Genomic DNA, 13,654 nt, shown 5'->3' with positions numbered 1-13,654 from the left:
CACATTGCAATTTCAGCCAGTTTAACACATTGACACATTACATCCAAATATACTGTAATCCACTCACTCCAATGTGTTTGGCAAAAGCAGAGATGTTTTAGAAAGAGGTTTCTGTATATATATTTTTCTGGAGCAATCAGAAAAGAGAATGACATCAAAATGGTGATGATGCTGAGATTACTGCTTGGCTCTGTAAAAAAAAAAGATCCATCTAGATTTCCATGTTCTTTATTTCCAATTATTATGGCCCTAATTCAGCTACAGGTAACTTTCATTAAGCCTCACTAGAAGCAATAAACAAGTTACATACAACACAGTAGACTTCTTCCATTGCTTCCAATAGATTGCAGTCCACTTTCTATACTTATTTCCTCAAAGTAAGCTCATTGGGATTTAACTTCCAATGTACTTGTACTCTGCCAACAACCCTAAACACAAGCTGGTTGGTATCTTGTTTATAACTTACACTTGGATATGGTATGTCCTTTTGTGCTGGTTGGAATTTACTACTAACCTAATGTAATGACTCTGACTCTATTTTAACTCCTGTCCATTTCAATTCTATTATTGGCAGAATTTCAAAAGAAGTGTGTCCCATCAACCTCCAGTTCACAAGTACAGTAACACTTGCAACATTGTGCACTTGTAAACAGAAATATTACAGGAGTATTGAAAGTGCATAAAAGGAACATAGCTTGAAAAGCCTGAGAACATGGTCTATGCAGAACAATGGAAACTTACTGGTCAGAGTAAAGACAGTGCATGAAAGCACACTTTATTCTGCATATATATTCAGTTAATGGGGAACTCAAGTTGTGTATGTCTGACTGTCTATCTAGAAAATATGTAGACCGGAATAAGGGCTAGTTCTATTTTCATCATTGCTTGTAATAAATCAATACTCTGACACATTGTATAATCCTATCTGATTTTTACTACGCGGTAAGGCTCACTGAGTTCAATCCTGTAGGTAAAGGATTGCAGGTTTCAGAGAGAGATGTAATTTGGGCTCTATTTGCTGCTGAATTAATTTGAATTGGTATTTCTAATTTTATGCATTCTACCGTATTTGTAATGATTGTTTTGTCTTCTAAACATTCAAGAACATCTAGCAAAACAGCTTGGGAGTTCTCCTGGATTCATCACTGAGCCTGGAATCTCAGTTTCGGCAGTGGCTAGGGAGGCTTTTGCACAATTAAAACTTGTGCGGCAGTTGCACCCATACCTTGGGAAGTCAGACTTGGCCATGGTAGTCCACACTCTTGTTAAATCCTGAATAGATTACTGCAACATTCTCTACATGGGGTTGCCTTAGAAGACTCTTCAGAAGGTTTAAGTGGTCCAATGGGTGACAGCCAGATTGCTCACTAGAGTGGGGTACAGGGAGCATTCCCCCCTCGCCCCCCCCCCCGGTTACATCAGATCCACTGTCAGTCTGCTACCATCTGCTACCGAGCACAATTCAAAGTGCTGGCTTTAGCCTATAAAGTCCTAAAGGGTTACAGCCCAGCTTAACTGTCTGAATATATCTCCCTCTATGAACCATGTTGGAGATTAAGATCATTTGGGGAGGCGCTCCTCTCAGTCCCACCCCCTTCACAGGTGCAACTGGTGGGGACGAGAGACAGGGTCTTCTCCATGGTGTCCCCTCATCTGTGGAACTCCCTCTCCAATGAAATCAGATCAGCCCCTTCTCTCCTGACCTTCAGGGGGGAAAAACTTAAGACATGACTTTGGGACCAAGCTTTTGACAAGTTATCGGAGCAGTGCAATAAGTTACCACAAATCAATGTGGCGGACAAATGGAACAGTCCTGTATTAGGTTTTGGATGGTGTGATTTCAATTGATATTTTAATAATTCATCTTTTAATTGTTTGGTTTTGATTGTAATTGTTTATTTGATACATGTATATATGGTATCAAATTGCTTCCTGTTATAAGGCCACCTTGAGTCTCATCCAAGGTGAGAAAGGCAGGACACAAATATGGCAAATAAATAAATAAATAAATAAATAAATAATAAAGCAGATATACTTGATTGGTTGACTTTTAAAAAATTGTATTCAAAACCCAGGATTGAGGGACAAAATTACTAAATTTCTAAATTAGATATAAGTTTCAAATACTCCATAATTTGCCTGCCTCCTCTCCTGTCTTCTCCTCTCCTTGAAATCAGCCCAGCAGTAGAATGACATATGTTGATGATGAGGCTCATATTTTGTGAGGACTTTCTAAATGATGTCACCATAAAACCTATCAATCATTTTTTCCATTATCAGATCTGTGGTTGTAGATTAGATTTTTTTAAAAAATCTTTCCTAGTATTCATTTTCCTCTTTACAATAAAAAACTTGTGTATTGTGAAGGAAAATGATCAAAGACTAAAACCATGGTTCAGGGTGGCATATAAAAAGTTCTAAACACTCAGTGGGTTTAGCCCTCAACCATACATGTTACTTCAAAATTCCACAAATTAAGCTGATGCAGCATTAAGAAAAGATAACACAACCACCCTTTCCATTTGGGATCAAGTTGCTTAATTCTCAAATACTGTACGATGTACACATCCCACATCTCTGCACATGTACACACAAATACACACATGGAAACTTACGAGAACACTGGCACAATTTCAAAAAATTATGAGGGGAGAGGGGAAATCACCAAACTCTGAACAAATTGGTAATCAATACATTTCACATCGCATATAGCATATTTTAGTCTTTTGTTATCAGGTTAAACAGGTACAGCTCAGAACAATGTAAACACAGAAGCTATCGCAGAGTTATGCCACATAGATTTTATAAATACGCTATTAGCTGTTGCTTCACTGATAAAAGAAAATGCACTTTTAAGGTCATTTCTGGCTGAACTCTGATGGTCCATGTGAGGGAACCCTTCGGCACCACTGTTTGTGTCTCTGGGTGCCCTGCTTGAAATACTAAAGCCATTTGGTGAAGCTGGCTGGGAGTTTGCTTGGTGAGGCAAACTTTTCACTCTGCTTCAAGGATAGCCAACCATTGCACACAAGAAGGGACATCTCTGGATATTCCTCTGAACCAGTGAAATACTACACTGGATTTAGATGGGTGTGAAAAATGGAAAGGTGGGAGTAGGTCAAACAAATACAAACACAAAGAGAAACCCATCCATAAAGCATCCTATGTCAGCTGTGGTCACAGAAACATATTCCCCAACATTTCACAGATGAAAACTGAGATATACATGACCAAGCAATATCAAAATGTGGTCATTAAGGAAGATGAACACCTAAGCAAAGAGATGCTGCAGTAGTTTGTTTTCACCTGGGACTTCTGGTAAGAGCAAACTTCTGCTCCCCTGTCCCTTGTTGAGTTAAATGAGTACAACCTACTTTTACATTTTTAATTCCATTTGCAACAACTGAAGTAAGCTGAGGGCCAAGTGGGGAAGTGGGAGGAGGGTTAATTGGGACATTTTAATAGCAGCTCAAAAGTGGGACTAAAGAGAATTCATTATGACTGTCTCCACTAAATCAGAACATTTGGAAGGTATAAGAGTGTGTAGTTACATGGAACAATAAGCAACTATTAAGCAGATTCCCCAATTACCGTGGTTCTCAACCTGTGGGTCCACAGATGTTTTGGCCTTCAACTCCCAGAAATCCTAACAGATGGTAAACAGGCTGGGATTTCTAAGAGTTGTAGGCCAAAACATCTGGGGACCCACAGGTTGAGAACCACCGCCCAAACATCAAAAAATCAGGGTTTCAGTCCCCACCTGGCCAGGGAATCCCACTGGGAGATCTTGAGAAAGTTGCACTCTCTGTCCCCCTGAGAAAATCTTGCCAAGAACACACCATAATAGGTTTGCTTAGTGCCACCTTATTTTGGAAATGACTTCAAGGCACACAACAAGAATGCTAGTCCTATGATTGAATGTTTTAACCCCAATTTTTTCCTTTACCAAATATGAAGAATTAGCAAACTTTCGTAAATAGTTATCAAAAATGAAGTGATCATTGAAACTGTAGACAGATTTTGAAAAAGTTTCCTTTTGGGATGGCGGCTCCCAATATCTCCCATGACCTAACTGTCATGGGAATTTGTGAAACAGTTCATGGAGCACTGTCCCTGAAAAGAAACATTCCTGGACTTCGGATGCAGTCCAACAATATCTCAAGGAAAACAGATTCCATACCTGTGCATTAGATGTGGTCAAACAGAAGGAGAGCCATTTCTTTGATAACAGTTTCAGAATAGAGTTTAAATAAACTCTGCTCCATGAACTGTTTCACAAGAATTTGGCTTCACACCAGGAAATTGGTGCCAATTCCATAATAAGGACTTACTTATGTAAGGAGATCTTTCCCACGTGGCTTGCTGAGAAATGCTTCCAATAAACAGATTAGCCTGTGGAGATTGCCTACATGAAGTGATATTCAAGTTTCAGCCTTGCCGTAGTACAGATATGAAGTGGGCTAAAATCCCATCCATTTCAACTGAACTTGAATAATGCAATGTTATCGTGACTGCTTTCGTTTGAGTGCAAGCTCTTGAGATTAACTTGAAATATGTAATCAGAGACAGGCCAAGAGATGTTGCTTCCTGAGTTAAATGACAGGATATCTCACCTTTTCCATCTGTGCACAGATTTTACTTGACAGACAGTTCAACTTCAGTGCTGATAAGGGAAAATGTTTTCTACCACATAAGAATAGCCCTTGACATTTCACCAATGAAAACTGGAACATGTGTGGCCAAGCAACATGAGACAGAAGTCATTAATGAGAAAGAAGCTAAAGCTAGGAGATGCTGCAGCACTTTGCTTTTGTTTGAATTTACTAAAAAGGGCAATATTCAACAAAGGCAGCTGAAAAATCCCTTCCATACAGCTGAAAAATCCCACATTATCTGATTGAACTGGAATATATGGCATTGTGGACTCAGATAACTGCAATATCTGCAGTTCAAAGCAGATATTGTGCAATTGTCTGCCTTGATATTCTGGGATATAGGCCCATAGTCTTCTCTTCTCCGCCAGTAAGTCACCTGAGTGCAAACTACTTTTGCACTTCAAATTCAATTTGAAGCAATTAAAGGACTAAAGGAAGCTAAGGATGGGTAAATTCAGGTATTTCAAAAATAGCTGAAAAGGTGAGACCACAGAAGATTAATCAGGATTGTTCCTATCAAATTGGGGCAGTTGGAGGTACAGAACAGGCCATGGGGAACATACATATGTTGGATCCAAGACGCAGAAAGGTCAAGTGGATTCAGAAGTAACAACTAGAGGGCTACAAGTCTTGGCCTTCCCCAGTATCTTAGGGCCCTTCCACATAGCCATATAAAACAGAATATCAAGGAAGAAAATCCCACAATATCTGCTTTGAACTGCGTTATCTGAGTCCACACTGCCATATATTCCAGTTCAAAGCAGAAAATGTGGGATTTTATTCAGCTGTGTGGAAGGGGCCTAAGACCTGAGTTGCTCACTCTAGCCAACCATAGGACCAGTTCCAAGTAGAGTGAAATTCATTCAATAAAGTGATGGAGAAAGAATGTGGTGCTACATCAGTGGTTGCCAACCTTTTTTGGCCGGGGACCACTTTGACGAGGGACCACTCTCCAACATTAGTACCAAAAGGGTTACGAATCAATTTTTGGTCAAATTTAGATTTGGTTTGGTTATTTGGGATGCTGATTCAGAAAATTGCATTGGATAGACATCAGCTCTAGTTTCTGATACTGAACATATGTCATTCAGTAGTTGTCATCTACTCACCCTCTGAAAACCATATTTAATAATCTATAGCTGATGTGGTTGTAGTAAGCTTTTGTGAGTAGTCAGCCTCTCCCCTCTCATCATCCCTGTTGCCTCAGTACTAGAAGAGGGTTTTGCGAGACCAGTCGCTCTCATAGCCACATGGTTACAAGGTAACAATGTAGTAATTGTGGGGCTGCGGACCATATTTTTGTTCTTGCAGACCACTGGTGGTCCACAAATCACAGGTCGGGAACCACTGCTCTACATGAACCTTTTATGCCAGGGTTGATTCAGAGTGTTGCATGCCAGATCAGCACCAGTATGGTTTTTACCACTAGTCTGTAAAGGTGAGAAGGAGTCCTGACCATCAGAAGGTGCCAAAGCTGCCTCACCACTGTGGTCACGCTTATCATTCCCCTCCTCTTCTCATCATCGGAACAACCAGCTGGTGTGGCATGGCTAGTTTCCATCACTCTTTGCTTGGAGTGACATTGGTCAGGATACCAGAATTATGTAGGATGGGGAAAGAGAGGAATTGCACCCTCCCACCCCCCCCCCACCCCACTTCTTTGATCACCTCATTGATTAATCACTCATCACTCAAAGTGATTAATAGTGGACAATAGCCATGTTGAACCCACCAGCCATTGCAATGACAAGAACTGGAGGGGGATGATATGGAATTACTGTGGTAACAGTTGTGACCAATTCTTTCTTGGAACCAATCCAATTGCTGACATAGACCCAAAGTCACAATTTGTTTTGGATTTTCAAAGCGAATTCAGGGCAACCTGCAACTTCAATTAATGCACGTTCTAAATCAAGTTATGCTGTTTCTCTGAGAAACACGTGATTCATTTATCAAGTCTCCTTCTTTACCATTAGTTATAGACTCATAAAATTGCTTCATTTTATTCTTATTGCAATCCAAATCCTCCAACTGCACCTTTAAATTGCAAGGCGAAGGTGGGAATCTTGTGCCCTCCAGATGTTTTGTGCTACAGCTACCTACAGTTGAGAGTTTCTAAAGGACATCAGATTGCCGGCTCTGCATTTGAAGTGGAAGCAAGAGGCTAACATTTCCTTACTTCAAGAACTTTGTCACCTCATACCATTTCATATATTCCTTTAAGAACAAAATGAGTGGGGAAATCTTCCATCAAATATGCCGTAGGTGGTATTTTTAATCATACGTTATTCCGCACAGACAATGAAAGGTTATTACAATGTAAGGTTATTAACAACACATTGACCTATTCTACTCTTTACATCAAACCATTCTCTCTCATTCTTGAATGAGTATAATTTTTATTCTTCATTTTGGGTAAGCTAGGGCAATGTTAGCATCTGCACTTGATGTTAGCCTATGTTACACAACAAGTCATTCTTTTGGGATGTAAACATCCTTTTCCAAGAAAAGGAAACAAATCAGTGGATTGGAGCCCAACTTGAGGTGCATATAGAATTAGTACAGTTTACTCCACTTTAACTGCCATGGCTCAATGCTATGGAATCATATGAGTTCGAGTTTAGTGAGGCATAGAATCATAGAGTCAGAAGAGACTTTGAGGGCCTTCTAGTCCAACCCCCTGTCAAGAAGCAGGAAAACCACATTAAAAGCAATCCTTGACAGATGGCCATCCAGCCTCTGTTTAAAAGCCTCCAAAGAAGGAGCCTCTACCACTCTTCAGAATCAGACCTTTTCAATGAAGAAATCTAAGACCAGCATTCCTTGATGGAGATGGTTAAATACCCTGTAAAACTACAACTTCCATGATTCCATAGCATTGAGCCATGGTAGTTAGAGTGCACTATATATATAAAATTGAGAACTTTATAAATAATGGTTTGACCCACTGAAAGCATCAAACTAACACAAATTATGGTTTCTATGGACTTCTGACCAAGTCAAAGTCATAGATGTTAAATTAAGCAAGTATAATGAGACTCTGGCATTCAATCACTTTCAGGAGAACAAGAGACTAACAATGAGGGTTTCTTTTAAAAAAATAAAAATCTAATGCATATTCTAAAGCTTAGATCTAATTTAAGCTTAGTGGAATGATGATTGCTGCTAGTGCAGTAGTTACGATTGTGCTCATCAGTTGTGAAATTAGTAGTGCAAAGGTTAGGCAAAACAGAAACACAAGCAGCTTCACAATCTCTTATTTGTTATGCAACTGCTTTGCGCAACTCTTATGCACTACAATTTATATTAGTTACTGTTCTTGTATTGAAAATGTGTGCATTATGGGTTTTATGCTAGCCAACATAACTGGATATTGTTGAGAAATTCCAGAAAATATTCATAAACATCTGTACATCGGCCAGGGCTCGCTTTAGCACAGCAGGTTAATCAACTGCTGCAGCTGCAGTAAATTTTGCCAACCGAAAGGTTGACAGTTTGAAACCGGGTCAGGGTGAGCTTCAGTCCACCTCCCCCACCCATCTAGCAGATCAAAAACAGCAATGTGAATAGATGAACAGGAATTGCATTAAGAGGGGAGGTATTTTAGGATAACGTTTCAGAGGAAAGTTTAGAAACAAAGAAAGCTCTTCAGTGAGGAGGTGGAGAGACAGCACCTTCTGTGGCTGGAACCGAGCACAGCCTCCAAAAGATGCCGAATGATGAGAAAAAGCCTGAATATACCTCTATCTGTTGTCTGTCTCGTCATTGTATAATCAGCATTGAATGTTTACTGTATATGTGTTGTATGATTTGGGGTGAGAAGGGCAGAATATAAGTACTGTAAATAAATAAATAAATGCATACATACACTAATAATTGGACCTGCAATTCTTTTCTAATCTTAGCCAACCTTTAATGTAGATGGCATATACCTTCCTGGGAGACGACGACGACCCTAATGCTACCAATTAGCGCAACACTAATATGTGTATGACACTGGTGTGCTTTGTTAGTGTGCTTCTGCATACAGAATGGAGTTGGACTGGTTGGTTCCTGTGAGCTCCTCCAGCTCTATGGTTCTATTATTCTAAGTGCCCTGGCAGTATTAATACCACCTTTGCTCATGGTTTTGCTTACAATGATGAGAACTTATTTCACACCAGTTATGCCTTAATAATAATGAATGGTCATCAAAATTACCAAAAAAATATTTGGTTACTTACATATTATTTACTTAATGGCTTTCTTGATGAAGATAGTTATATGAATGGAACTTGGTTGCATTTCATAAGACATGAGCAAACCAATGTTAAAAAGGTGATAACAAGTGAAACAACACTTTCCCATTTTGCCTACCATTTCTAAGTCCTCAGTACATTCAAAAGAAAAGAGATATATATATACATATATTCAGCATGTGCTTGCAAAACCTGTGTCACAAGATTACAACCTAACCTAACACAACTGGAGGGGAAAGTTCCACTTTGGAGCATACTGGAGACACGATGGGACTATCAAGTTGCGCCAGCTTCATCTTCATACAAGTTGTAGTTCAGTTTTATCACTGTGCTGACAAAGTCGCCCAGTTCTACAAAGTCTGCAGTGACAATGTTGATACCGCTTTCACCCGGCGTCTGGGTCCGAACCCATTGCATCATGGCAGGGAGAGCTCTGGGAAAAGAAAGGGAGAAGATTCGCACATCAGTGAAAGGACAGGCCTCTGGAGCAGAGCTTGGAAAGAGTTTATTACAAGCAATATGTGTCTTGTAATTGATTTCTTCTATAGTGCAAGATAATGCATCATACTGAAGGAAAATTTCACTCCTTTTACAGTGTAACACCAGCTTTCAATTATTCATATCATTCACATGGTATGTGGCTTCTCTACATGATAGAGAAGGAAGATCATATGGTTCAAGTGCTGACTCCTGCTCTGCTTTCTACAGCATTGTGGGCATTGAGACAAGAAATTTAGTGTTTTGTAAATATATATATATATATATATATATATATATATATATATATATATATATATCACATTAATTGGCATAATTTTTGAGACTTGGATTTATAACAAGTCTGCATATGCTCAAAAGTAACTTTTACACTTCTGCAGGTTTCTCTTGCAAATGATGCTTTTCTGCAATTGAACTTGCAGAACTGCCTGCCCTTTTAATGAGTGACTTCCAGCCACTTTTAGCCAAGGAAACCCAGTAATAAACAGGCCTGATATCCTCCTGTCCAACACTGTTTAACATTTCACTTGATCGTCAGTTCATATTCTACCTGTCAAGTTAGCATTTGCATCAGTCAGTAGAGGAGACAATAGCAGTGCATCAACCTCTTTAGAAACATGGAATTAGCTGCAGAAGAAATAGCTACAGTTGGATATACAGTTTAGATTAGCTGCAGTTTAGGATGTCATTAAAATTCTAAAGTGTGGTTCATCTCAACAATATTTACTGTATACAAGTTATGTTTCATATATCATAGTTTGATGTTGGCTTATTTCTTACTGATCCTATTTAATGTCCACAATTTATCTGATTTTGGATGGTATGGCAAGCAATTGAAATATAAACTAACATTTCCAAACTTAGGACTTCTTCGTCAGTTGTCAACATTCGCCTCAAGCATGTTGGTTCTAAGTCAAGACAAAACAGCTATACAACATTTTCCTAGTTAGTTGAGACGTCTATTAGTACATTTCCTAATATATACTCTATAGGGTTTATGTTTAGGGAATATTTAGTGCTTGGCATTTTTAATTTTTATATCCATATTTTAATGCATTTGCTCTGTTTTTAATGGTATTCTATAATGCTTGCTTTTAGCAGCCTCAAGTCCCTGTATGGGGAAAATGTAGGATAAAAATAAAGTAGGTAAAACAAGTAAATGAAGTAAGGTGGCCTCCAAAATGGAGGCAGCAAATACCACTGGAGAACTCATCATGGAAAATCTAACTTTGTGGCTATTGTCTAACATCATCTTTATTTAACTCTGCACAAAATGAGACAATCATACAAAGGACTGTACTTTTGCTTGCACAAATGACGACTCAAAACCTAGGCTATAAGAACAAGGAAACTTTTTTTTTTTTGGACTTATAATTGGAAGTATCCCATATACTGATATCTGTGATAGGTGTAAATGGCATTTGCTATTTGCCTGAGAATAGTTGTCTTTCTGGTAGCAATAATACATATATATGCCCTTCCTTATAATTTACATTTTTGACATGCCTCAGTTCTTCTAGTCAGGCTTATTATGTGTTTTCATTCCAGGGGAAATGGAAACCATGCTGTGTAGCAGCTACTCTCAGAAAGTCTGAAAAAGCCTGAAAAGCTATACTATATACTCTTCAAAATGGGATGGGAGGGGAAAAAAAGAGTGTGACAAAAGGGCATTATGTGCAGCTTCTAATGTACTGTTCCATGGTCTTTTAACAATAACTGCAAACCATGTGGAAAAATTCAAGAAGAAATATACATTCTGAACTTCAGAAATATATATTCTGAATTTCCACAGTTTTAATCATGGTAATAAACAATTTACTCACAGCTGTTGCTGCAAGATTCATAAAATCATCCACACAAAGAATAAAGCTTTAGTATACTCCCACACAGTCAGGGCTCAGTTTCCATGTGCTTCAGAAAATGGAGTCCCATGGAGGCCATCAGATGATGTAAGGGTACTTTCAGTAGGGCTTCATTTTTGTAGCACATGAAAATGGAGCCCAGAATGTGTTTTTAGGTATTGGGTACTACCTGGCTCCAAATGACAAAACACAGGAAAAGATGGGGAAAGGACATAGGATGTCTGGCCATCCCAGAAGATGGACCTCAATGGTAGGGAATGAAGTAAGATAGTTCCCTCCGCTTCCCCCAGCTTTCCCCCTGCTTGTGGATGAGGTCCTCAATGTTGTTCAATTTTTACATGTGAGCTCTCTTACTCAAAATAACCAAAAGGACACTTAGGGATACTTTCTGGGAATGCCAAATAGGACATGTGTCTTGGTGATATTACCATGATGAGGTTACAAGTGTAGCCCCTGAATGCCTATGAGGCATGATATCACAACCATCAACCACAAGTCTAATAAATGAGTAAAATATATATGTTCAGCCCTCCTCTGTAGCAATGGGTTCTGATTCCACAGGCTCAACCAACCATGGGTCACACACATAAATTTTTTTCAAAAGTAAACTTCAGTTATGATGCACTCCCTACACTATACTAATGCATAGGCATTCCTTACAGTAGCCATGTCACAGGCTCTCTCTGATGTTTATTTGTTCAACATTTTATATAAGGGATATCATTTTCCTATGCCATTGTATGTAATGGGACTCGAGTATTCACTAGGCATGGGCAATCCATGGTTCTAAATGATTCTAAAGTACTTACAAAACTAGGGGGCACTGGTGCTTTGCTTCTAAAGTGTTCTTGACGTTCTGGTGGTGAAAATTTCAGAACTCTAACACAACTTTCAAATTTTGTTATAAATGTCAGTTTTTAATTGGTTCTGTCATAAAAATCATCAATAATGAAATAATAATGAAATTTTGAAAGTTTTGTTAGAATTCTGAAATTGTCACCTCTAGAAATTTAGAAACACTTTAGAAGCAAAGCACCAGCTTTAGCCACAGTTTAGAACAGTGGTTCTCAACCTGTGGGTCCCCAGATGTTTTGGCCTTCAACTCCCAGAAACCTAACAGCTGGCCAACTGGCGGGGATTTCTGGGAGTTGTAGGCCAAAACACCTGGGGACCCACAGGTTGAGAACCACTGCTTTAGAAGCAAAGCACCAATTTTAGAAACACTTTAGAAGCATAGCACCAGCGCCCCCTAGGTTTGTAAGTACTTTACAACCATTTAGAACCATGGATTGCCCATGCCTAGTATTCACAGATTTTGGGTTCTACAAGGGATTGCTATATGCACACATTTTTTCAAAGCTGTGTGTTCACCCTGAGCATTGGAGAAGTGCGGTTGAGGCACACAATATCCAGGAACCCAGGTTATATGCCATTAAAAGTGGGATGCTCTACATGCCTTCTTTCACAAAGAGTGCATCCTTGAACTGTCTTCTTCCCTGCAGCAACATACAGAAATCTTTAGATCACACCTGTTTTAATGCCACCATAACCACATTGTCTCTCTGTATGTGGCTTTGTTTGTGTTCCTAGCCCTGCTCTTCTGCCTTTAACAGCCTGCTTCATAATCCTGCAGAAGACAAGGCTTTCTCTATCATTTTATCATCATGCAGGAACCTTAAAAAATCTACCTGCTTCTTTTCAAAATGCAAGCGGCTGCTAAAAATGAAAAGAGCAAAAGATACAAAAACTTTGTTCATTGTCAGACCATCCTTTCAGTTCATTATCCATCCTTCAAAACTGAAATCCATTCCTTTTTCATAATCATAGTATGCAAGTTGCCTTGTGCCAGAACTTGGAAGAAGTAAATTGGTAACTAATTTTTTTTCCAGTAACAAACTTGAATGGTGTTATATGTTTGCTCGCAATGGCAGAAGCCATATAATATAATCTGTGTATCTGTGGGAGATAGTTCCTCAGTGCAATAATGAACCCTGTTGAAATGAAGGTCTTCCAGCCCAAGAATACCATAGTCATGATGAGTTAACTAGAAAATGACTAGAAAAGTATTATATTTGAGCTCTATCAATTACTTGTTACTGGCTAAAATGGCTTTAGTCATGTCTAAAATGTTTGGCTTCTCCAGAGGGAGCTTCTTCCCCTGCTCTCAACAAAAGCTACACCATTGCAAATGTGGGAAAACCACACATTAAAACAAATATTTTCCTCTTTGAAAGAACACCTCTTTAGGAATCTATAGATCCTTCAGAGTGACTCTGTGGACAACTTCCATCAGAAATTGACCACAGAATTGCTCTTGAGGATAAAGATCTACACTGAAATGGATTATATGGCAGTGTGGACTCAGATAATCTGGTTCAAAGAAGATATTGTGGATTATCTG

The 13,654-nt window shown here is 39.0% G+C and overlaps 1 protein-coding gene across 1 annotated transcript in view; it reads right to left on the bottom strand.

The window, feature by feature from the left end:
* Positions 1-7,745: 7,745 nt before the first annotated feature.
* Positions 7,746-13,654, bottom strand: part of PLCXD3 (phosphatidylinositol specific phospholipase C X domain containing 3) — a 114,492-nt gene continuing 108,583 nt past the window's right edge. Inside the window, exon 3 of the mRNA XM_060761435.2 lies at positions 7,746-9,326. Within this exon, the coding sequence (XP_060617418.2) occupies positions 9,170-9,326 (157 nt within the window). The 3' untranslated portion in view covers positions 7,746-9,169. The remainder of the gene's footprint in view (positions 9,327-13,654) is intronic.

Source organism: Anolis sagrei, chromosome 2 (genome assembly GCF_037176765.1).
Source record: "Anolis sagrei isolate rAnoSag1 chromosome 2, rAnoSag1.mat, whole genome shotgun sequence".
Taxonomy (NCBI): Eukaryota; Metazoa; Chordata; class Lepidosauria; order Squamata; family Dactyloidae; genus Anolis; species Anolis sagrei.
The sequence above is the reverse complement of the archived record's forward strand: the minus strand, read 5'-3'. Positions and strand labels throughout refer to the sequence as shown.